We start from the raw sequence: 26,960 nt of genomic DNA on the forward strand, positions 1-26,960 counted from the left end.
GTATATTAGCTTAACAATCAAATATACAGTATTTACAATTTACTTACATTGTATTAATAAAAAAATTAAAAAGAAAATTAAAACTAATTTAAAAAGTTTAGTCCTGTGGCAGTGTGCCTTTGTCGCTGGCAGCATTTCCTCGCTGTATTGCGATACTTATTCCTTGAGCGAGGAAAACCCCAACTCTGGGGTCACCGGTACATTCTACCAGGCGCTAACATAAATCTTTAATTAGCGCCTGTGCACTTGAAACCCACAGCCCAAGAGTCTCTACTCCAAATAGAAGGAAACCGAAGTTGGAAAAATGAGTCTTATGTTTGAGCTGTTTATCATTTTAAAACACATACTTAGTTAATATAGTTCTCGAAGTTTTGACTTATTTTGTCCCACCAATAAATTTTTGATGTCTCTGACGATGTTTACTTAGCTATTTGTTACATCGATTAAAACATTGCTTTGCTATGCCCACTTGATCGAATTCGCTGTTAGAATTCTTTGGCGAAAGTCGGCAATCATTTTGATATTGTGCATAGTTTGTTACAAGTTATTTTTGAATTGAATGAAGATAACTTGATATATTAAAAACGTTAAACCATTCATAACGTTACTAAATTCCACGGAGACCATATCACCAAATAATTCCATTATTTTATCTAGAAATAGAATTTCTACAATCTAATAACGATTATTGGCGACATTCATACGTTCAATTATATTGTACAGCAAATCAAACGATTTGGAAGTACGTGAATATTAATATCACTAAACTATTTATAGAAAAGATAGTGTATATATTATGGCATGACTGTGAGGTGGCAAAAGATAACCCAGACACAGGGCAGGCTTATAACAGCCCTCAGCCATACTCTCAAATCTGAATAGAGTGTTTTATACGCACACACAGTTGTTCACATACACGTAAACCCACGTACTTTAGGTTTTACGTAATTTTTTGTTGTCACTTATATTCCTTTCACTAAGCGCTGTATTCTAGCTACCCACAACATTCGGTCTCCCTAGTATAGGAACTAGCGTTAGACCAATTATATACCATATTTTGTTAGGAATAAAGTTTGTTATTATTAATAAATGTAGGAATGATAATCTAGATGAAACTATTTTTGCCTTATGCAAGTAATGATATAAATGATAGCGTGTAAGTATAAAATAATAAACAACTATTTTAATAATGTATTTTATTTCGAAAACAATACATAATCAAATACGTCTAGCATTTTAACAAAGACGATTTAGTTGCAGTAAAGCATTAAAATCAAATTCGATAAACTGAAATTGTTTTAATAACAACACCAAAGATTCTCACATTATCTTTACATTAATAACAATTTTCTTAGATAATACAAATTATTTTAAAATAATACATTTAAGTTAATATTTCGTAATAAATGCAATTTTAGTTATATTTACAATGATACGGTTAATCAAGTGATTTGAAAAGTTTAAATAACCTTCAAGTCTCTTATTCAAAACCACAAAATTCATTATTACCTTAATACAATGTAAACAATCCCAATTACCAGAGAATATCAAATTTAATGATTTGTGTAATTAATTAATTCAATAATTCATGGTATCATAATAATGATAGTCGCGATTGCTTACAAGGACACCTCAAAGGTGAAAGTTAATTGAAGCGACCTTTTTACAATGACTATAATATAAATGGGAGTACTGGCTTCCGACTACAGATTTACTTTTCTTTAGCTTTTTTATCTTATTTACAGGTTTTAACATCGGAATTGGCGTTTAAACGCAATTTCGATTTATTGACTTTAGCTTTTATTTTACGGAGTAAAGTTTTTTAAATTGACACTTCTTAACCTATAATTGTTTTAAAGAGTCCTGTTTGTAATATATGTGTCATTGCTGCTATGATGTCCACACAACATATAAATTATTATTATATCTCAGTAAAAAGTTTAAAATACATCCTTATATCTAAGCAAAACTATTCCATGTTTTTAACTATACCCCGATACTCCGCTCTAAGCAGCAAAAAGCCTGGAGTCAGTCCCAACTCCCAGATGATCTCGTTATTTCCCGTCACACATATTCAAAGTAATTTGATGCCTGAGACAGTAAAATTTAGACAAAACAATGTCCAAATTGTGTGTGCCTCAATAGGTTTTGATACAATTCCTCTGAGAGCTTGAATTTCTTCACAGAACTTACTATGGAAACCAAGACATAAAACAACTGAATTATGCGCAAAGTTCAAAGCGTTTTGTAGCATTAAAATAAATCGCTTGATATATTAGGAACATTCATTTAGTAGTTTTCAACTACACGAGTCCGCGGAGACAAAACAAGACCTTAAAGTTACACGAAATCTAAAGCTATAAGTCTCAAACTTTCAACTCGACTGCTAGTTTCTTATAATTAATAATTGTCTGAAAAATAACTTCAAAGTTACATGAATTTTCGTTACAAAGGAAATGAGGAACGCTAAATATGAAACGAGGAAAAAGATAAATTAAGTGGGGCTTCAATATAAAAGGGATTCGCTGCTTATTCGAAATTCAAAAAAAACGTTAATAATAGTTTTCCTGATACATATTACGATTTAAACAGTAAATCAGTTTGGAACAAATGAAACTTACTTATCTATCACTATAGATCATAGAAAACTTCTACATTTTAATTGATTTTTTAATCATTACTTTTACATAAAGAATTTTAACATTGACAGTAGAAATTAAAATTTCTGTAGTCGGAGGCCGTGTTAATAAATTAAAGAGCGATTCGTATTGTCGATATGCTCCACCGGATTTGCTGATAACTCCTACAATATAAAATATTTACAGTCTTCACAAATATACACTGTTGTGTTTATAGAAAGAGTAATTCGACAAATTCTTATAATAAAAATATATCATAAAAGTTACATAAATCAGCGATTAAACCTGAAAACAACGTAATATTTTGTAAATCATTTCATATATCTGAATAAATAATTATAACGTCGAGGTGTTAGTTATCCTTATAAGTATATATTATTCATTTATATAATATATATATTATTAATTTCTACATGTAATTTTTATATAAGCAAGGATCTGATTCGCCGATTCAGCACGTCTAATTTTAAGTACAAAACAAACGATTTCCTCCCCATTTTTTTCATTGCCTCACAAGAAACATCGAACTGTGAATATAATATCCAGTAAATTATAACATTTTATAATATTAACACGTGTTAATATTTCTAATTCATATCCCCAAATTATATGTTGATACTAAGATAACGCAGTTATCGATTGTGCAATATCATCAAAAAAACACAGTTAACTGGATAACTCTCAATAAATTTGTATACAACAGATTGAACAAGAACATGCACTTTTCAACATCTTACAAAACTTTTAAAGTGTACAAAAAAAAGTACCTTAAAATACGATTATATTTACATTAATCAAAGCCTCAGTTTCTTAATATATAAATAATAAACTGCGTCTAATAGCAAAAACATTGAGGTTTTAGAATTACAAGCCTATGAATTGATTCTAGTTTGGAAAGAGTCCATGACTTATTTTGAATAAAGAAAGTAATGTAAGACAAAGGTATATTTATACTTATCAATTTTATATAACTGTCAATATAAAAATTTTAATTATTAATAATAATAAACTTTGCTCTATTGTCAATCGTTTCCGCAGCGTATGCAATATAGGATTGTTTCTTTATTTCGTATGAATAAATTAATAAATAGGGATTAACTATAGACCCTTAGTTTTCGGGAATATTGTATATCCTACGGTCATCAGAGAATTTTTGAAAACTATTGTGTTTTAGAGCCTATTCAAACAAATATATAATCAATCAAAGCTTTTCTCTATATAATATTATTATTATAGTGAAAATTTAATCGTACAGTCCCACAAATCCACTATCAAACGCGACCAAATACTAGTTAAAAAGGTTTGTTATTGAAGCACATCTTTCGTTAAACACAACAGTATAATAAATAAAAATTCAACATCTATATATTTCTAGTTTCGTTCCGTTGTTCGATGTCTTTCAGAAAATGCAATTTGTCTGTGCGATACCTGTCAGAGAGAAAGAATTTCATTATTTCCTTCGAAATGAATTATGCTAATGGTGAAACGGAAGTAATGCATTGTATATCGTTTCCTCTGCATTACTCGTTTTAGTATTATTGTTTGCGAAACAAAAGATGAATGACAGCCATTTTTGACATGATTGTCATTTGTTTTTTCAGAACTTAATGAAATAAAAAGCTGGATACAGAACTGGAAACAATAACATTTATTTATTTTTGATAGAATAAAAGGTATAATAAAGGAAATAGCGTAAACGAAATGAACATACACAAAAACGTATTGATTAACACATTTTTACATACTTGGATCGTTTTTTTCTTCTGGCTGTGTCAACGGGCGTGGCTTCAATACATAATACGATGAGCCTTGAACTACACGTATATCTGTAGAAATATAAAATAAAATTAATTTCTTTATTTTCACTACGTGTTAATTTTGTATAACTCTGCCAACTTCTCTTTGTTCAACAATTCAAAAATGTGTAAGTAAAGTAATAAACCAAACTAATTTTATATTTAAAAAAATATTGTATTGATAAATGTAGTAAATATTAATAATAAATTGTAGTCAAATCAAAAATCATTTATTCATATAGATAACATAATGTACATTTATGAACGTCAAAAAAAAAATACATTAAATGATTCTAATTTTACATTTGCTGCCAGTTTTAAAATCAAGGGCGTAGAACGGAAGAGAAGAACTGGCAATAAACTCTCCGCCACTCTTTTTAATCGCCAAGTTTTTTTACACAATGTTTGTAAGCAGCTGCAACCATTACACCATGTCCCATATGACATCTTGAGTAATAAAGAATAATAAAATAAATTAATAATAAAGAATAATAGATATCCCATACAAAAGCTTATATTAATTTACTTTTAATAAAAGACATCATTACGGCAAATAGTCTACAAATGAAAATACTTTTCTCCAACATACGAAGTAAAAATCGATATAAATGTAATACTCACGTCTCTTGATCTAGCAATTTATTGGAGCGCAGTGAGGAGGCAAGGCCGAACTTCTCTGGGTTGCTACTGTGCCACGCGTCACAGTAGGCATCCATCGCTGGCTCACCGTTCGGACTTGCGCCGTGCCATACTGCTTTTTGTGTCCTGTGGACAGTGTATAAATATATTCATGCACTTTTCACAAATTAAATTAACAATCCAAATATTAATAATAATAATAAAATAATAAAAGCCCTCTATTCGCTGACATTTTTAATTTACTGCTAATTAATCATGTTATAATAAAACAGTCTTACTGTTTTAAATCTAATTTACAAAGCTAAAACAATACATTTACTAGCAACTACTTTGGATAGTTTTTCTGTTGACATAGGCCTTCTATTAATCTAAATATGAGTTAATATCATTTTACGAGTAATTTGTTACTAGGTTACGTATTACTATTAATTTTGAATTATAAACAATATTTAATTTATAAATTGTAGGATACATTAATTAGAATAACAAAGTTTAGTATTTAAAATGGTGTTTTCTTTAAATATTTGAATTGTATCGCAAAGTTCATCAAGCCAAATTTCTATTTAATTAAGATTCTAATATAAAAATATAACATATTAAATTGTTAATATGTATGTCAATTAGCCTTCCTATTTATAACAATTCATGAATATCACATATCAGTCTAAGATTTTTTCTATTTCGTTTTATTAAGTTACTGTAAGAAGTCAAAATAATTCGCTGAAAATTGTGGGTGAGTCACTTTTGGAAGGTTCCAAGTGATATTGCCATTCAAGTTTTCGACTGAAATACGCAAGGTAAAACGTGGCCGCCCAGAACATACTTGACAACAAACATTGTTGACGCGAAAGAAGCTGATCTAGTAAGTCACTAGAGCCCCAGACCGGAGAGTCAAAAGAGCGATAAGATTAGTCTTCTAAGCTGATGCACTTTGCCCCACTCAGGACGTTAAGTGAAGTGAATACAAAATAAGAAATAAATAAATATTATTATGAAGCGACACACGATTTGCTTTAGCCGCCGTCGCAATAAAATCCCGTTAAAGAGACTGGTATTTTAATTGTAATTACAAAGTTTATTACAACACATACTTCATTGAATATAAACCTTACAAATGAGCCTCAAAACCTATATTTAGTCGTGTAATTTCACAACAATGTCCTATCAACGCACGCAATATTTCAAAGTACGCTTTGAGTAATGTCACACATTACACGAACGTACCACACAAGTCACAACTTCTATAACATATAATCAAAGTAGAAATTATACTGGTACAATGTTTACTTTCCAAAATTGGGTCATCATAAAATTGTAAGCGAAATTCACCTTCATGAATATAATAATACGTACGCCAGACTGGGATTTTAGTCGGGTTAGGGGTATAAAATGGAATGAGTAATGAAAAATAGTTACTCTCAGTGCATAGTAATTTGTATAATTTTCAAACGTTTGGTACTTAATTTTGATATGAAGTAACTTTTGGATTTTCTTTGCTGTAGATTTATTTGTATAAAAATTAGGCTTTCTGCAAAAATAACAAATGAAATTATGAACTGTATGCTGTAACGACCAAACTTAATTTATAAACTTTTTAAAAATGATATTAACATCGCTTTGGAATGCGAAAGCTTTTGAACGTATATGTTTTCAATCAAGCATTAAATTCGTAATTATAGTTAATTTTCCATCTATTTCCACTTCCACCCAACGCTAAATTAATAGTAACGTCAGTCAACCTTAATCCCGAACAGAGAATTAATTACAAAACACCTTTGCTTTCACGTCAAACATCCTTTGAAACGGATGATGAAATAAATTACAGTATGCCTCTTAGAAGCAAGATGGCATTGCTTTAGAAATTGGGTTACTGTTTTCAAAGTCTAGCTGTCATGAGATCAATCATTTGATCTGTTGGTATGATTAAGGCTTTTACAAATCTGTAATCATTAAAATCCCACGTTAACATGTTACTACTATATTTCCAACGTTTGTGTATGTAAAAGCTTAGTGTGTGCATGAATATCATCGCATCACATCGAATTAGAATAATAGGAATTTATAAAATGTTTTTCCGCTATTATTAAATAACCTATATTCATAAACACAAAGCCTAAACGACTTTTGACTTAGTTTTTTGTTGGATTTTTATCAGTTACACTGAAAACTCTGTCGTATAGATAAATACTTCAGTTAAAGGACTTAAAATATTAATTTTAAGTTATGCGTATTTGATCATAAAATGCCACAAAATACTCTGAAATATGTTTTAGATCTTATATTATATTATCTTTTCTGTTCTAACTTTGGTTAACGCCATTTATTTATTTAGTTTATTTAAGGTAACGAAACAGAGACAATATATATACAGTATAAAGTAAAGTAAGTAAAACATAATATATATACAGTAAAAAAATAACACATAAAATAAATACATATCCACATTACGATGCAAAGCAAAACAAAACAAAACATTAACATCCATACATTTTAATGGCATTACAAGAAGAGAGCACAATGACTTTGAGTACAATCGTAATTAATTGTTTTGTTCACAAAATCCATCAAACATACCACAACCAATGTCAAGGTAAATTTTCGACTACTTACCAGCCAGGGTCAGTCAACACGTTCTTCCCACTGAAACTGTAGATTCTCGGTGCATGTGCAAACAATGCACCGGATCCATCGAACATCTCTCCCCAAGAGTTGAACAGCACGTCACCACGTATGTTCACAACTGGTATTTCACGATCAACCCAACTCACTATTGAATCTATGTTTTGGACCCTAAAAAGCAGATATACACAAAACCATTTATATTATATTATGACTAACGATTTAGTACTGTACATGAATATGATCGGTAATCTGTGGTTACATATTTATGGTAAGCTATTATATTGATTTAAATACCAGCTAAAAATATAAACACCACAAAATATAATTTAATAAAGAAAATGATTATTAAAGATTCAATTTCATTTGAAAATAATAAACTTTCAGTAAACAATTTTCTATTAATCTGTTATGCTTTTTTGCACATTGCAGATTTTCATAAATTATAAAACTCTATAATGATAAAAGAAAAAGAACAGGGCCGTATAAAGCCTGAACTAATGAATATGTATCGGTGTTCAAGGACAGATTCCACATTCATTAAATCTTTGACTTTGTTTGCTCTCCGTCGGTGAAGCATGTACAGGTAATTTACTCGCTAAGACAAAGTAATACTGGCGAGTTTACCTTGAAGAGATGAAAGCACGGAAAGTGCCATCGAGGCCGGCTCTCTGTGCTTGTCTGTGGCACTCGTAATTGGTACTGCTTACTCCGTGCATGTCACCCGTATGCGGTTCATTCAACGCAGCTAGACGAAGCTATACAGACATAATATATAACAATGTTGGTCTCGTAATAAACTTGTATTATGGTAATTAAAGCATTTATTTTTTACTTGTAAAATATTACAATCTTTAGTACTGTTAAAGATAAACAAAAGTTCATATTGAAAACTAGAGTCTTAAAAATTTTGCTACAATATTTTTAAAATCTAATTCAGCTTTCAAATTACATACCACTGGGCCTTCTCCCACGGGACTCTTGTGATGCACTAAACTAGAAGTTTCTAGAATATTCTGTAGTGGCGTTCGAGTGGGCCCGTTGCCAGGTGAGTTGTGTACAGCCAACAGGGACCCCATCTGTTTGAACCAAGATCGAAATGTAATCACATTTACAATATTAACTTTTGTAGTTTCATAAAATATTCAATGGTATTTGGAATTCTGTCGGAATTAGGTATATATTTTTTTCCTGGTTATTTATTTTAGGTAGGTAAACCAATATTGCTTATGAATCGGCCAATATAGATTCTATACTGGATTTTTTAACATAAGCGGCGATGGATGAATTTATTTAGTGATCACGGTTAAAATTTTGACTCCATTGGTATATGTAAACACAGTTATATACGAATTACTGCTCGAAACAATATAAACGTTACAAAATTCTAATGGAAAAATTTAATTATAATCATTACGTTACCTGAGAGATGATTATGATGTATTTAGGTATTTTTTTTTATGATGTATTTTATTTACAGTATAAAAGCTTTCATATTTATATATTTTAGATTAGTTTATCAGCCTTGGTCGAATCCTTGAGATAATTTAATTTGAATGTCTGCCAGTAAAGTATTTACCTCGTAATGTCATCTCAATATACCTATTGTTATGTTAAGATACAAAGATAAAATGTATAATCCCTTGGGGACTGTTTCGATGTGGATTTATTGTAAGAAAACCTTTGTTTATACTTAAGCGAGTTATGTAACGGTGATGACTACGTATTATATATAAATTTTTTTTTATTCTATTCTATTACTATCGCTCGTTATTACTAGCATTTTACGTATGCTTTTCTTTATAAATTATAATGAATTAGTGAATTATTGATTATTGATTAGAAGTGTCTTTTCACCAACTTCGATTTTAAAGGGGGTGGGGGGGTTTAGATGCTTATCATAGCATGCATAGGTGCAAATAAAATATGATCAAAATGCTGAAATGCGATAAAGGTACGCCGCCATAGGGACCAAACTTTTAAAATTTGTTTAATTTTCTGTTTATTAATGTTTTCTTGTTTGGTAAAGTGATAGTTACAGAACTAAAAAAAAAACATTTCTTATGTCAAATCTGCTACTTAAAAACGCTACTAAGTATAATATATCTTTATTAATTCTAGCTATTTTTACGTTCTAAAAAGTATGTGGAAATTTTTGCAACGATAGACGAAATTTGCATCACTAAAGTCGCCATTACTTAGTCTATTCTTCAGAGAAGTTTTCCTAAATGTAAAGTTTTGAAACTAGGTTATTATAAAACTAATCCCACCAATATTATCTCGAATAATATATAACAGTAATAAGATAGGTGAAAATTGGTTTCACCTTTCTTTTTAAAACCTCATTAAAACGTCTATGTTCATTTTGTATACTTTTAGTTTCGCCGGGTATAGAACCCATGTAAGTACTCGCAAGTTATACGACACGGTCGTAAATCAGCTACAGAACAAATGTGTTTTAATAATTAAAATATATAATCAATGTTTTTAGGCAGACTGTGTCAGTCCCGGTAGAATGCGATTGCGACCCCGGAGCTTCTGTAATACGGCTTTGTAGGACCTCAAATAACAAGAAAAAGGCAGTCTGAGGCTAAGACAGCTGGGAAATCGTCTAATGTATCCAGGCCAATTAGGCCAGTATAGTCCTCTGCCCCCATCTAGGTTATATACCTATGGTCAAATATTCAACAATCTTAATATATATATTTCTTGTGTGCGTGTGTATGTGACTGAACTCCTCCTAAACGACTGGACCGATTTAGACGAAATTTTTTGTGTGTGTTCAAGGGGATCTGGGAATGGTTTAGATTCACAATTTTGTCCGCTGGACAATGTTTTTTAAATTAATTTTCAATTTATTAGTTGTTGTTGATTTTGGAATGTTTTACATTGAATCGGACAGACGGCGCTACCATCGCAGTGTCAAATTTTAAATAATATTCGAATTTTAATTTTAGTCTGTCCCGAAATTTAAAAAAAGTTTTGTTATCATTGTGTTATATCGTGTGTGACCATGTGCTGGATCGTTAGATATTGTCATAACATTTGAATAATAATTTTTATCAAAATGGCTTATTAAAAATTGAAATTTTGAAATTAAAGACGTGTAGACAGGACAACGTCTGTCGGATCCGCTAGTAATAATATATTTATCTCTATGTATATAAAATTCTCATGTCACAATGTTCGTTCCCATACTCCTACGAAACGGCTCGACCGCTTCTTATGAATTTCTTTATTCATATTCAGTAAATATAAGAATCGGCTACTATCTATCTTTCAACCCCCTATATGATAAGGGGTGTCTAAGCCAAAAAAAACATCCATTAATTTTTATCTACAATCGACCCCCTATTTTTTTTTGTTAGTTAAGAACTTATTATTTGAACTCTGAAGTTTATGTAGAGAAAAATCACAGAAAACCCTCTGGGATAGCATGACAAAATGTTCTATGTTAGTAAAAAGATAGTAAATGGTAGATTAAGTAAAAATCCGATTTAGGGTAAACGTTTGCGGGGGCAGCTAGTTACTTATATAAAACTATCTAAACATCGCATGTGTCATTTGGATACATTATTTGGCACGGAAATCCATTTGAAATGCTATTATACATTTAATAGTAGCGTAAATGTATTTTTCTTTAAGCTCCTAAAACTTCGGAATATAGACATACCCTATAGGTTGAATTATTATTAATTCATAATATATTCAGCTTTCCAACTTAAATCTAAACAAGGGAAATACAGCTTTAAAACTCTTTTCTAAAAATGGAGGAAGTGTTCATAAAATCTGCCTTCGTCTTTAGAAAATTCATTTCAGGGATCAGCCCGTTATCATAAGAAAAATCCTTAAGTTTAAAATTCAGCTCGTCTTTGTTGGATGATACTGGAGTAATAGCGAGGCTTACAAATTTTATCGGTACTGTGTCTATTGAGTCTTTTATAATTTATGTGGAAAATGTAATTTTTACATGAAATTAAATACGAATAGGAAAGTTCTATGTCAATAGAGAACCTTATAGTAGAAGTAATTGCTGAAGCTGTACTAAAAGCTAATAGCTGATAATATAGTTAGCATTTGTTCGTATCAGTAGTAATAGGTATCCTCTAATGTTAATATAATTTATTAATAGTTATTTAAATAGAATATTAATTGTGTATAGCTTTGAATTGTTTAGTTTTGTACTGTTTGAAAGTTGAACAGTAGAAGAGACTTTATTGGACAGTGTAAATGGATGCTTTTTATGTCGTCAATTTGCAGATGGTACAGTAGATAAGTAAATAAAAATGTAAGAGTACTACGGTCTCAAAAATTCATGACAGCGTCTACAACAACTAGCTTCTACTAATTGCGTACTAGTAACTACTTGTAGCGTATTTGAAGTATAAATACATTGATATCTGATCCATGCATTTTTTTTAAATATATATTTTCTACATAATTCCCCGTTGTTATTGTTCCCCCTATGTCGTTGGAGGTATTAAATAGCTTACGTAAATGGTATTGGTAACTCGGATGATAAAACACTACTACCTATTTCTTTTAACTACTTTTTGTATGACCTTTACAGCAAATCCCAAAAAGATGCTTCTTTATTTAATGTTTAAAATTATTTCCTTTAAATTAGTATCCGTTACTTTTATACCCATAGATAGCTTGCTCAGTGTTAAACCTATCGTATCTATACATTGGACAGTCACTCAGAACATATAACTCCATCTCCACATCCGTATCGCCACAATGACAGGCATCACTTTGTTTAATCCTGAATATGTAAAAGTACGACAAGAATCCACCGTGACCTGTCAACATCTGGGTAATCAATCCCGTTGGTTTCATTTGTTTAACTATCGAAAAAGCCGGAACAACATTTGGAAAGAACAACTTAGTTATTGCCGCTGACAGATGCTACAACTTACAATTAATTTTAATTCACAAACACAAAGCAAAAACCATTCATATCACTTTCGCGTTATTACAAAATGCCACTTCAATTATCTAGCCACGCTTCCAATTAACTATATATTGAAACCACATAAACTAGTCGAGTTAGAAGCGGAAATTACGAAAATTGTAATACATTACGAGTGGCGTGCGGTTTACGCCAAATTCACAGATTTAAATTAAATTAGTAGTTTGTTCTTATTATTCATATCAGCTTTGAAACTAACAGTTAATATGTCTAAAACTAATTTCGCTGGTAATTTTACTTACACGTACAAGTACGTGATGGATTTAAATGCTTGTTTATTATATACCAATATATTATATTATATACTAATATATAAGTGATAACATAAAAAGAGAGTACGATATACAACTCCCAGGTTGTATTGTCAATTTTTCAGTAATGCGATGGATTGATCTGTTAAGCCAAGAAACGAAAAGGACTTTAAAAAAAAAATTTTTTCAAGGATTATTATTAATACGAGTAGTATTTTATTTATTTATTTATTTACACTTCGTTGCTAAAGAAATACAAATAACACAGTATATATAAATTACAAGGGATGCAACGGGCGGCCTTATCGCTAACAAGCGATCTCTTCCAGGCAACCCTAGTAAGAATAGAAATAAATAAAGAAAAATGATGGGTGCAAGAAGTGCAGTAGTAGGCAATCGCTCTGTTATAATTTTACCAGACTGACTGTTGCTGACTCGTGATCATCATTATTCTTTCTAACAGCTGATTTATAATTATAAAAAAATAAGTTATCAGCGATATTCCTGGCATTTTAGGGAATAGATCGTTGAGATAAGTTGTAGTGTGATAAAAACATTGGACGACTTGGCAAATATTAATCGCTTTGAATCTGCGACGTACGACGTCTTTGATCTCTCTTCCTTGTTAGTATAAATAATCCCGTGGCTATAATTGCATTTCTTTTTTTCATACTTTTATAAGGTGTACAGTTTTCTGTACATGTCGCACATCACCGATTGTTGGGCCTAACATGAATTTGTGTTCGCGATTTTTAAAACCACTGCGTATGGCTGACAACACAGATTACATTTTAATTCAAGTTTTTTTACATGAATTGTTCCATTAGTTTATTCACTTTATACTATCCAGAGTGAAGGCAAAACCAAAATAAAAAAATAATATAAAAGCGGATGTTATCAACTAAGAAATGAAATAACAAACCCGAATTTTTAAATATGTAGAAAATAGATCTAAGTGTATATTTTAATGTATAGATTTAACCTTCATCAAAATATTATAATAAAGTTACTTACTGAAACATATTGCCATCCATTGTTAACGCGAATAAGCAGTGCTTGCTCTTGAATGACATATGCCAGAGTACCTCGAGGATTCTTTGCACCCAACTGTAAGAAAAACAACTTAAATTTTGTAAAATGATCAATTTGATACATTTTTACTACTTTTAATAAGAACCGTTTAAACCGTCGTCTTTGCAAATAATTATCAAATCAATGTATACTATTGTAAAAACTATTTTAAATGAGCAAGTATGGAGTTTATTGCCTATTCTTTTCCATTTAATTCTACATTTTGAAAGTACCCCTTCCAAAATGTATAGTCTTTTTTAATATTTTTGACTTGTGATTAAGATGATTAAGATGATTGAAGTGATTGAAGGCACTTTTTCACACAGTGCCTTATTAAAATAAATAACTTGATTTTGAATTTTGACGTCGCCATGTTGTGGCGAATAATAAAAATATATCAACTAAGCGTTCTTTAAAATAAAAGAGTTTTAAGGCGATACTAGTGGAAAAAAAATTAAAATTATTTCAAAGCTTGTAGTCCTAAAGAAATTTCTGTATCGAGCAAAACATCAAATACTTTACTAAGATAATTAAGTTCAGTATTTATGGTCTTTATATCGACGTACTATCATTATGATTATTAACCTATATATCAAAGGTTTTGAATACAATTAACCATTTGGAAAAGCCTTAAATGATCAGAGAAACCGACGTCAACGTGAAACATTGTCACAACCGAATATATACATTTAATTTTACTCATTACGTTTTAATAACAGAAATTGTCGTTCATTTAGACATGAAACATTTTCATATACTTCAAAGTCCTTTCATAATTTATTTACAGTTTCATTTCCACTTGTGTTAGGCTCATTACGAACATCAAAGCATTTTTTTACGAAATAAAACAAAGGGCTTTGTTAATAAGCTATTAGAAAGTCTTAATTAATATTTCATATCACGGAAAAATAGTAGCCTTTGTAATTAAACTAACAAAATAAAGAAAATGGCTTCCTCATTATTTAAAAATAAGTTGAGTTGAGTTGCAATATGTGGTAATAATGTGTAACTCACCCGTAGTAATGAATCCGTGGTTTTGAATAAGACAGTTCCAATAATAGTCCTTCCATCCTCTTCGTCGTCATAATCACCACTTTCACTCAGCGAATCTAAAGGTTCCGCGAAATCTAATTAAAATAATATAAAATGTAAAAATAAGCGGAAAATTGGCGCAGGTGAAGGCATGAGATTCAGAGGCAAAATTAAATTGGCAATTAATTATTATAATTACATATTTGCTGATCCTAAATATAAACGTGAGTTGTTATTGTGAAATTATAATATGGATCTATAAAACAGCATACATTTACGTAGGAAATATTGCTATAAAACATATATTAAATAACGTATATGACTTATATACTTAATAATTTACTAATAAATAAACTCATTTCATAAAGAACAATTTGAATCTTTTATAAATATAACTGTATTATTAACTCTGAGACGGATGAAAGGCTTTTAAAGTAATGTACGATTGAATGTGTCAGTGTGTTGCAAAGTGAGGCTTTTTAGCGCAACTGAACACTGTCAGTCTTATGAGACAGTATTTTTAAGATAATACTCGTAATTATTGATAAATTTGAGTATTTAGTACATTTCATAACTAATATGCAACAATGGCATTGATTATTAAAAATCAAAGTTTTATTATTACTAACAGAAATTAAATATATGGTGTTTTTTAATTATAAGAAACTTACGGTACGCTCCTTGTCGATACTGCATCAAATTATTTAAATTTCTAAGTATTTGCAGTGCGTCACGCGGTTTTCCTAAAAGATGATAATATTTTAAGTTGCTTCTTTAATTGACATGCGATTTCTGAGTCCAATGCTTCACACGTTTTTCAATGATAGCCATAGCCATAGGACTAAGGCTACTCTTAAACAAAGCCATTCTTAAGCCATTTACAAAGTCCTCTCATTAAGATACCAAGTGGAGTTGCTACGCATACGCTACGAAAGCTTGGGTGCTACGAATACAACGCACGTAGCTAGCCGTTATTAACGCTACGACTACGTGCCCTCTACGTTTCTTTTTACTAAAATGAGGTGGCAGTATGAAAATCTTTCTACCTGAACACTCTTAATCCTTATCCGGCCCTATATTATAAAGGCAGAATGGGGTAAAAGAGGTTAGTTTTTTTAATGCAAATTTTGATATTAGCTCAGTTACAGGGCCGTCAGAAACTGAGTCTTTTGAAATTTTACGTGAAATTTTTTACGGGAAAATGACGAGAGTAATTTTTGCGTGCATGCCTTCACAAAAAACCGACACCCTGAAGTTAGCTAAGTTATAGTTTTTGTAGAATAAGGCAAAAGATAAAATAATCAAAAAAAATTTTTATCTTATTAAATCAAAGAAGTATAATTTCTAACGCGTGCGTAATGCTATGTAAACACATGTTTTTTTACATTAACTCTATATTCAAGAATAATAAACGAATAAACCATTGGTAAATACGACTTAAACTGACCTGCCGTTGTTTCAAGACGATTAATTCCCGGGCTATCTGTCAAAGTGTCCAATGGAAGTTCGTTCGTGTTACTTGTTCCTGGTGGTCCCGGGGGCCCGGGAGGACCCGGCACAGGGATGTACTGAACGTTTGAAGAGGTCCCTGGAGGTCCAGGTGGACCTCGGGGCCCCTCCTTACCATTTGTACCTGGAGTTCCATCTAAACCTCGTTCACCTTTATCACCCTTCAACTGTAGAAAATAAAATGATATAAATATATAATTCGTGTAAATAGATTACTCAATTCAATCGCTAGTACAATACAAATAAAGTATTATTCATTTTGAGCCCCAAAAACAGTTTATAATATTTTTAGGTTAAACAATTTATTAGAGGGAAACCGTAATTATAACCAGCCTTCTCCGAATTTCGCTTAACAAAACACCATATTCGAATAATAAAAAATGAGGCACGCCCCGGTCTAAAAAGGCGATAATTAATGGAGTAGTCTAATTTATTCGTTTCCGCTCAATAACCGTGTTTGAATTTCAGATTTACCTTTTCAAGGTCCGCTAAAGCAATTCCCGGCTCCCCCTTTTCACCTTTTGGACCCTGAGTGCCCGGAGGGCCGGCGATCCCAGGTGGACCCTATTAAACACGATTTGTTAGGATTTACGAGATATATATAAGTACTTAAATTAATGGATTAGCCGATCATGATTCTTGATACAATCTCGTTAAATTTCTATATATTTAAAATCCCGGTCACAATGTTAGTTCATATACTCTTCCGAAACGGTACCGACGGACCGATTGTTATGAAATTTGTTATGCATATTCAGTAGGTCTAAGACTCGGCTTTTATCTTTTGAACCCTTAAGCGATAACGGGTGTCCATGATAAAGACAAAGACTTAAGGGATTTATTTTTTTTATGATACAGCAAACCAAAATACATACAACCCTTAATTTTCACCCCTCTACAATTAACCCCTATTTTTATTTGTTAATTTTAAAAGCTGACGTAAACTCCAAGGTTAATATAGAGAGAAATCACAGAAAAACTTTAAACATTCTCTGTAGTAGTAAAATGTTCCATGTTGGTTTGTACTTAAGGTAGGCTAGGCATTAAGGAGAAATGAAGTTGGCGGTGGCAGCTAATATACATATAAAAAAAACATATTCTTGCATTACATGAATTCTATTTTTTAATAACGGTCAAATTTAAATACATAATAAGTCAAATTTGATGTAATTAAGGGAAATATTTAGAAAGCGTAAACCTACGCTTACGTCAGCAGAAAACATTAGCCTAGTTAAAATTGTTATAATAATTTGATATTTTTTTTATTCACCAGAACTCGCATTCTACCCTGATAATACTCACAGTCCACCCAGGTAGACCAATGTCCCCAGATACTCCATTAGTACCAGGAATTCCTGGGGGACCAGGCAGACCCGGCGCTCCTCTTGGTCCAGGAGCTCCAGGGTGACCTCTTTTTCCCCTAGGACCGGGTTCACCTTTATCACCCTAGTCCAAAAAAATGCAGGTACATATTTCAACACACTAAGCAAGGGCAACGACCTTTTAAAGCTGTCACACAGAAACAAAAGAAATTTTATGACATCTCGCCTACTAAAGTAGGTACATTAAACAACTACGTGTCATTGTATTAGACATATACACGGAGAAATGTACTTTTATGTTATATGAATGTGACGTTAAAATGTTAATTATTATCCGTCAGAAAATATTCTATGGAAATAATTTTTACTGACTTCTGTCCTTACATTCATCATATTTCTAAGTCAAAATCGATCATAATTGCTACGAGTCTTATGTATTTCATAACCGATTACAGATTGGACATTTGGCTTTTATATGTAATCCAGTTCTGGAGGTGAATTAAGAATTATTATTTAAAATGTTAATTACTCTGTAGTACCTTGGTCATAATAACAGCTTCTTCTCTAGATATGGCAACAGGACCGGGGGGTCCAGAATCTCCTTTGTCACCTTTGGGTCCAGTTAATCCTGTAGCACCTTGCGTCCCAGGGAGTCCTGAGGGACCAATATCTCCGCGTTCCCCCGCCTTTCCATCGTTACCCGGAAATCCTTGTGGACCTTCGATACCACGCGTTCCTTTTTCGCCCTGTTTTGAAAAAATCATTTAAATAACTTCAACGTAAATATCGTAATTAATGACGCCTAGCCAATATCTACGTATATATTACAAAAAGATTTTTATTTATATTAAACAAATCGGAAATATTTTTTTAATACCTACTGTATTTAAACTTTTGCTGACTACACTCATGTACAGTATTTAAAACGTTAAATTACGAGAATTCCCACAGTAAAGGAATTAATAAAATATTGTTTCATTTATATAAGAAAGCTTTATTTAAATGCTACAAAACTTTAAATACAGTACGTGGAAGCAAAAGACTATGCAAAGTCTTATTAAATATCTTGACAGCATTTTATTATTATTTATGAAACAATTTAGAACAAAATATCTTACAATACAAAGGAACAGTAAGCTATTAGTCACATCTGGCTTATAATTACCTTTTCGCCTCGTTCTCCTTTATCACCCTTGAGTTTAGCGATGTCTCGCGGCCCTACATAACAATATCATATATCACATAACCAAATTTAAGGAAGAGAGATTTTAATGTCATAAAAAATAATACAAAAGAAAAGTTTTGTTGGCACTCACTTCAAATATAAACTCATATAACAAATTTACACCTTACAACTCAAGATCGGCTGGACCGATGTCAGTTATTTTTTTTTTGGTGTATTCTTCTCCGTTCCGAATAGCAGAAACAGTAATTAAAAATCTGATAATTTAATAATAATAAATAAGTTAACTACTTTTACCAATCTGTTGACAAAACTACGCATCTTTTTAAATCGAATTCGTGTCACTTCAAGAAATTTCAATCTTGAGGTGAATGAAGAGATGCATAACCAAGCTTTGATCTTGATCGAAGACATGTTAAGTGTGATTTTTTTACATATTTATTCATTATATTACCTCATTAAAAAATGTTGTATAGCAGATAGTGTTTTAACATTAATTGGCGTAAGAGAGAAGAGGCCTAATGTGTGAAACTACCATTCTCCTTTCACAATGGAAAACAATAAAACATTTCTGTATTTGCAAAAAAGTTGTATTAATATTACTTTAATAAAATCCTAAAATAAGTTTGACTAAAGTAACAACGATATTATTAGACTGTAAAGCGAAACGAAGTTAACCGGGTCAGCTAGTTAGGCATACGTAAATACACAACACTATTGAATTCCTTATTTGAATAACCCTGGTTAAAACAGACCCATATTCAAAAATACATTGATAAATGTATTTTTGAATTAAAAAAATATGAAATTGTCAGTTTTGTATTTAAAAGACAACATCCTAAACCATTTCGGCTTGCTTGTTATTTGTTAATTAAAGGTTCACAAGAAATATGAAGTACGTGTAGTAAATACGATCTAAGAATGTGAACTGTGAATGTATTTGCGAGATTACACTTACATTTATATTCCGTTTACGTTATGGGAAAGTCATAAACATTGAGTTATTAGTGAGCACCAACAAAATGGATTTAGGGAAGGGTGTTTCGCGAACACGTTTAGTGCCGCTTAAATGTCTGTGGTTCTACGTCAAGTTTCTCATGAATATTGAGTGAGTGTATTGTTTGAGAATCTATATACCATTTCACACTGTCTACATATATCTAGACAGTATGGTATATAGCTGTGCTTACTTATAAGCAATAGTTTTCTGATTACAAAATAAGTTTAATATACAAATATAAGTAAACAAAAGTAGACATTACATTAATTATAATCGAAACTATGTAGTTTAGATTATAATTTATGAAACTATAAGATGGCAAGATGATTTTATGTTAAATTTACAGTTAAAATCTAAACTGCATAGTTTGGATAATAATTAATGAAAGTATTAGTTACTTATTATATATTTAAATATATAATAAATAACTAAATATCTTTACATTAGTAATATGCAACGAGATGCGTAAAATAATAATTTATTTTATAAGTACATTAAGATTACCTTTTATCTTCTGAATAACTTTATTTGTTTAAAGAACCTGGTTATCTGAAAGGCACTTGTACCCATGGAATAGTATTTGAAAGTGAAAGTGTTAAATATTAATAAATGTAAGATATAATTTACGGCTTAAAATTTCTTTCATAGGATTAAGTGAAAAATCTCTTATGCGGCGAAGTTTCATATCCGGCGCGAATCCGTAAGTTGTTAATATTGGGTTAACTAATTCTATTATTTGGTAAAGTAGGTCGCTGGATTATAACTTAGGCTCCAATGGCTGATTGAATGGGATGTCGTGTTTTCGGTACATTGGGTTATATTAAGAAATGGGTCTATACTTTCTATAAATATCATTACTCATAATAAATAGTGGTTTTAGATATAAGAAATATTAATGCGTATTTTTTTATGATATGGAAATAAAGATGTGTTAGACTTTTTATCTTTGCAACGTAATAACCAGATTAGCAAATGAGTATTATTCGTGGATATAACGTTGTGGTCTGGGTATAAAGTTTATCTGCATTAAGGCATTTAATTTGCGGCTTTTATTCGAATGTTGTGAACAATAAACAATTTATAGAGGTCTATATATGGCATAATGTCGGTCGGTGTCAGTTCAGTTCCAATGTCATGAAAATTTAATTGTGTATGAACGCGTATATTTGACATTGAGAGTAAACTTTGAAAACTAGTTTTCGAAGCCATTACGGAAACACTAGCAATCAAAACTTTTGCGACTTGAGAACTCTTCAAAAGATTTCTTGACTTTAGATTTTGAATTTTGTTTTAGACATTGTAAGTGAAAGTTTGGGTTAAAGGTGTTACTTGTATGTGATATTACGAAAGGTTTTACTGACTTATTAAAATCAATATTCAATAGTTTCTAACTTAAGGCTTAGGTAAGGCTAAGGGTAGTAGCGCCAGTAATTTTATTATATACCTGAAGTTTACTTTTAAATAATATAACATACGTAAAAGTACAATTTAGTTTTATCTATAAAAGTCTTAATATAAATAAACTCGTAGCATTCCGATCGCCCAATAATTGTAAATCGTGTTTTATTTGTAATGTTGTTTATTTATATATATCCTGTAGTAATTCCGTTAAGTACATGTTATAAGATCGTTAATATTGAACTTCGTTTATCAGCAGTGACATGGTCAACGTTATTACTGCAATTGTCATTCAATTGACACGTTATCTGTGGCGTAATTTCTTGGGCTATTCGGAGTTTACGCAATAAAAAGGTTATATGAAAAAATATTAGTTCACACGAATTTCTATATATTTGAAATAAATCTATTGTTGTGCGTATAGTCTATGTGTACTATAGTGTGTAAACGTCCTTGTTTATGTCCGTCAAGGGCGCTCGGAATATTGTTAAACGTAATAAAACAGAATAAAGATAACAATAATGTAAAATTTAACGAACCCGAAATATGTAATTATTTCAAAAAGACCGAAATGTAATTTTTTTAAAATAAATAAAAATATTAGCGAAAGTAAACTGTAAAATAAATGTAAAGTTATTATGAGTACAAATTACCAATATGAATATAAATAAACTAAGAAAATATAGAATTTAAATAAAGAAAACTAATAAATGTAAAATCTTAAGTAAATATAAAAGTAAGAAACATAATTAAAAAAAAATAAACAAAATTGTAAATAAATGAATTAATGAACAAATAAATAAAGCAAAACGAGGTCCCTGATAAGCAAAAGTCAGGGGTTGGTTCGCAGCTCCATAAAAAAAGTCTGTAAGTTGTTAAGCATGTGAGTTTCGCGTTCAAACCCTGATCATTGACTTCTCCACAAAGAAATATACGTTACTAACTTGATTCTACGATAAGGAAGCTATTGACAGAACACAGATATAACTATGACATTGTCATAGTATAGTATTATATTGAATCAATAAAGTACCAACGTTTCACGTTACCCGAGTTCATAATATTCAAGATATAACATTAACAACTTTGATTATTTTTCATAAACAACAATAAATAATTATTTTTTGTCATTACAGTATTACATTTCATTGCACCTTATTATCTAATCATTGCATTGCTTATATGCTAGTATTGAACTATGTATGCTAAAATTGAGGTTTAAAAAATACAATTCTAAAAATGTACCGGAAATAATTGTTATCGCGGGCACGTAGTGTTTGATAAATATTGTTTTTATTCGTATCCGTTCGTAGTAGAAACTCTTTATTAAGTTGAGTACGCATTGTTAAATACCTTTTTTACTTGTCTATAAACATAATTGTATTTTTAAAAATAGTTTTCGATTAAGTTAATTTAATAAACAGTCATGTGAATAGAAATCTCAGGAGAATGGCTCTTATACAATATAAGTTGCCATAATACCTTGCATAATTAGCATAACGCATTACATTTCTGGTATATATAATGTAATTAATATGATAACGACGAAGTGCTATTAAATTAAAGTGATTTTATGTGTAATTATTTTCTTATCTGTATAAATAAGGAACAATATAGTATTTTTAGTAAGTTTTAAGTAACTTTATATCCAAAATGGCATGTCGAAAAGTATTCGAAACAAAAAATTAACCTATGAACAAAAATTCATTCGACCAAGTACAAAACCTAAATAATGTATCCCAAATGTGTGTCGCGATTAATTTTTAACTCCGTACCTGTTCTCGCAAGGTCTCCCAGTACAGAATTTTCAGAAACCGCAGTCAAAGAAGGCCCCGGCGGTCCAGGTAGACCCCGACCACCTTAAAAAGCAATAAAAACATAAGCCACTTAACCTTACGAACAAAAGCACATTGGGTATAAAATATTCAAAACAACAATTACGAACTGCCTACATCCATCTCAAATCGCATGAAAGAAAGATAAAAGACGTTTATATTGCTATAAAGACAGAAATATCCCAAGCAATGGAAAAAAACTCTTTGAAGCTAAAATGAAACAAGCGGTACAATTGAAGATATAAAGCGACGTATAACAATAAATAATGCGTAGGTACTCTTACGGAATCCTATCTCAAGGGTCCAGTTGTGAAATAAAGATTTTCCGAATCGTTGCTATAAAGCCCTAAAATCTTGCGAACGCGTTTCACTCGCATAAATAAAAGGCATAGTGAAACATAAAATTTGATGGTTCAGTTAGTTTGTTACCTTTCTCGCCTTTTTCCGCCGGTCGGCCGTGAGAGCCTGGGAGACCGGGCAGCCCGTCTTTACCGGCTTGGCCGCGTTCGCCCTTCGCGCCGTGTGGGCCTCGCGCTCCCGTATAACCCTATAACACAGCCATGACGAATATCGCATTTACAGGGTTATAACATAGTTATAATCTTCGCTCCTAGTCACATAATGTTACGAGGGTCAACCGGTCCGTTATTGCCTTTTCGCGAAGTTTATTTCCGGATTTCGTCCGTGAATTTGAGTTTATTTAAGTTTCTATATAACTTTGTAGGATAATATTTCATTCATAATATCTCGTTTATTATCGAGAAACTATTATCATTGTATTTATATAATGTTACAAACAAACAAAAATCATTTATTCATATAGGTAGCATAATGTACACTTATGAACGTCAAAAAAAAGAAATATACATTAAATTAAATGATTCTAATTTACTGCCAGTTCTCAAATCAAGGGCGTAGAATGGAAGAGAAGAACTGGGAATAAACTCTCCGCCACTCTTTTTAATCGCCAAGTTTTTTTACACAATGTTTGTAAGGAGCTGTAACCATCATGTTCCATATGACATCTTGAGTAATAAAGAATAATAAAATATATTAAAAACAAAGATTTGTCCACTATCAGCAGGAGGCATGGTGAAATAGGAGAACGCCCTTTCATACTCGTGAGAACAACACGCAAATACGTAGTATAAACAACTAATATCACCGCATTCACGAATTCAAGTACGACCAATCACCGCAAGTAGTTAATTAAACATACGTAATAAAAATGTGTTTATAAGGGAATTTGTTAAATTTTTTATTCAGACTTTAAAAGTCGCAACTCAATAAAAGAACAAAGCTAAAATTGAACGGATATTTGCACTTTCATCAAAGCAAAGGATGAAAGACTTGAAATTAATTAAGCACTAGTTTTACGCTTGGGTTCCGATCACAAAATACTCCCAAAATTAAGTAAATTAAGGAATCTAACGATTTCATTAACTCTCCTGTTAAATACCTATTTTAAAGCTATCACTGAATAATTAAAATCAAAGTAAATAAACGATGAAATAAACACGAAACAGGATTCAATCATTAATTTCATGTAAAGCGTCACTCGGTGTCATAATGATAAATTGCTCACCCTTTCCCCTTTGTCCCCTTTGGATCCGTGTAATCCTTTCTCCCCTTTATTGCCGGTATATCCTCTTTCGCCGGGTGGACCTGCGAGACCCATCGGACCTCTATCCCCCGGTGGGCCAGGGATCCTATCAGCCCCGTATAATCCCGTTGATTCCTGTCAGAATAGTGAGAACTATTATGTTTAAAGGTGTTTAGCCGAGATGGATTGTTGTAACGTTTTGAACTAGTCTACAAAATGATGTATTTATTTATAAAAAACCTTACAGCTAACATACATATTCTAAACAGAACACTTAGAAAATATACAAAGCGAAAGCAGATTACATAGATAAATGAATATGAAACAGAAAACATAAGTAAGTCATTAATAGAAAATTAACATTATTATATATTATATAATATTTATATAACATTAACAAACGACAAATAATTTTTCAGAATGAACTAAATTTTTACTTCTAAACAAAGTCAAAGTCTTCGAGCCTTTTTAAATGTTATTTTACATCCTCTTTGTTGAAGTGGAAAATATCAACATACTGATTTATTATGACTGTTTGTTTGAAATTCGAGACTTAAATAGTTTTGCCCTGTCTCAGATCCAAATAGATATAATTAATTTGTATCATTGATTTCTACCAATTCGGTACTATAATGAATTTGCCGTGAACCTCTGAGATACATATCAATGCGTTAAGCAAAGTTAATACATACCATTATAATTTTACAAAATAGATTAAATATAATCTGATTAAACCACACATCTGACACACCATCACTTACATACCCTCACTTTTACACCATCGCACAATTAGGTACCACTTAGTTAAAAGTATTGAATAGATTTTGTTAGGTTGACACACAGATATACTAGAAGAGGATTAAAATGGAAATTTGTTTAAATGTAAATAAAAAATGTAAAATGTATCTGCATAAAGGCTATTATTATAATTACGTCTTTAAAAGTATAAAGTAAAATAACTAATGTTGTAGATTTGTTGAAATTATATAATCATTTGTTTTAAAAAAATTATAGTTTAATCCTATACATTTTTTTTTAATTTTCGTGTCAGCAATCCCTACACTTTTACTATGCTAAGTCAAGTTAAATTACCAATACACAGAATTTGAAAGAGATTTTAGTTAGACAGAGCAAGTTTGTTAGGAAGATTCAGATATGAATAATTCAAATATAACGTTCACATCAATTTTCTTTGATTTCTAAGCAAAGAAGTATAATGCTCAATTATTCAAATAGGCTATTTCGTTTGAGTGGAAACAAAGTTTTATTTGGGTCACAAAATGTATAATTTAGTTTCTTTCTCAACTGAAACATTTTATTTAAGGGTACTTTGACAATAAGTTAATAAAACAAAAGCAAACCTGCTCAATTACATTGTAGGTTAAAAGACTTTATTTCTCAAAAAAGACAAAAGATACTTGCTTGAGAACAACACTTAAGTTTAACATAACATTGTAGTCGTTCTTACAATAATCACAATATACAGATAGTACATACAATAAACTTAAAAGAAAAATCAACCAAAGAAATATGAACCAAAAGTAATTATAAGAAATGAATTTAAAAGTAGTTTTGCTTAACCAAAATTACTTTTAAATTTTCACTTAGCTTCGATTTGAATGATTTGAAAGAAGTAATATTTTTTTATATTTGTGGGTAGTTTATTATTATCTTCTATATTATTTTGTAGTAATTATTATTATTTTAAGAAGAAGATATAAGCTCAGCTTACTTACCAATAAGGTTGGAGTGACAGGTCCAGGAGGTCCAGGAGGCCCAGGTGGGCCCTGAAGCCCAGGAGTACCATCAGATCCAGGTTCCCCCTTTGGACCTGGTTGTCCTTCAACCCCTGGCATACCGGATTCACCTCTATCTCCTCTGTCACCTTTTGGTCCTGCTGGACCAAGTGGCCCTTGTTCTCCCATTTGTCCCTATTTATTGAAAAGCTTTATATACTCTAAAAAAATACAAGACTGAATTGTCTGTATCTGAAAAAATGCAAATTTTATTCAACTTTCGACTTACAAAATTTAAGAATCAAAAATCATTTATTCATATGTGGTTAGTTAGAGTCACTGTTGCAGGGTGAAA

General features: G+C 31.0%; 1 protein-coding gene across 1 annotated transcript in view; it reads right to left on the minus strand.

Moving 5' to 3' along the window:
* Positions 1-3,617: 3,617 nt before the first annotated feature.
* LOC111003071 (collagen alpha-1(X) chain) overlaps positions 3,618-26,960 on the minus strand; it is a 49,326-nt gene continuing 25,983 nt past the window's right edge. Inside the window, exons 7-24 of the mRNA XM_045628087.1 lie at positions 26,606-26,800; positions 24,852-25,004; positions 23,696-23,813; positions 23,207-23,290; positions 19,016-19,068; positions 18,390-18,596; positions 17,831-17,974; positions 17,003-17,092; positions 16,467-16,695; positions 15,691-15,762; positions 15,002-15,114; positions 13,931-14,023; positions 8,650-8,772; positions 8,321-8,451; positions 7,685-7,864; positions 5,057-5,200; positions 4,385-4,465; positions 3,618-4,067 (exon numbers count right to left, since the gene is read on the minus strand). Of these exons, the coding sequence (XP_045484043.1) occupies positions 4,001-4,067; positions 4,385-4,465; positions 5,057-5,200; positions 7,685-7,864; positions 8,321-8,451; positions 8,650-8,772; positions 13,931-14,023; positions 15,002-15,114; positions 15,691-15,762; positions 16,467-16,695; positions 17,003-17,092; positions 17,831-17,974; positions 18,390-18,596; positions 19,016-19,068; positions 23,207-23,290; positions 23,696-23,813; positions 24,852-25,004; positions 26,606-26,800 (2,277 nt within the window). The 3' untranslated portion in view covers positions 3,618-4,000. The remainder of the gene's footprint in view (positions 4,068-4,384; positions 4,466-5,056; positions 5,201-7,684; positions 7,865-8,320; positions 8,452-8,649; positions 8,773-13,930; positions 14,024-15,001; positions 15,115-15,690; positions 15,763-16,466; positions 16,696-17,002; positions 17,093-17,830; positions 17,975-18,389; positions 18,597-19,015; positions 19,069-23,206; positions 23,291-23,695; positions 23,814-24,851; positions 25,005-26,605; positions 26,801-26,960) is intronic.

This window comes from Pieris rapae, chromosome 4 (assembly GCF_905147795.1).
Source record: "Pieris rapae chromosome 4, ilPieRapa1.1, whole genome shotgun sequence".
Taxonomy (NCBI): Eukaryota; Metazoa; Arthropoda; class Insecta; order Lepidoptera; family Pieridae; genus Pieris; species Pieris rapae.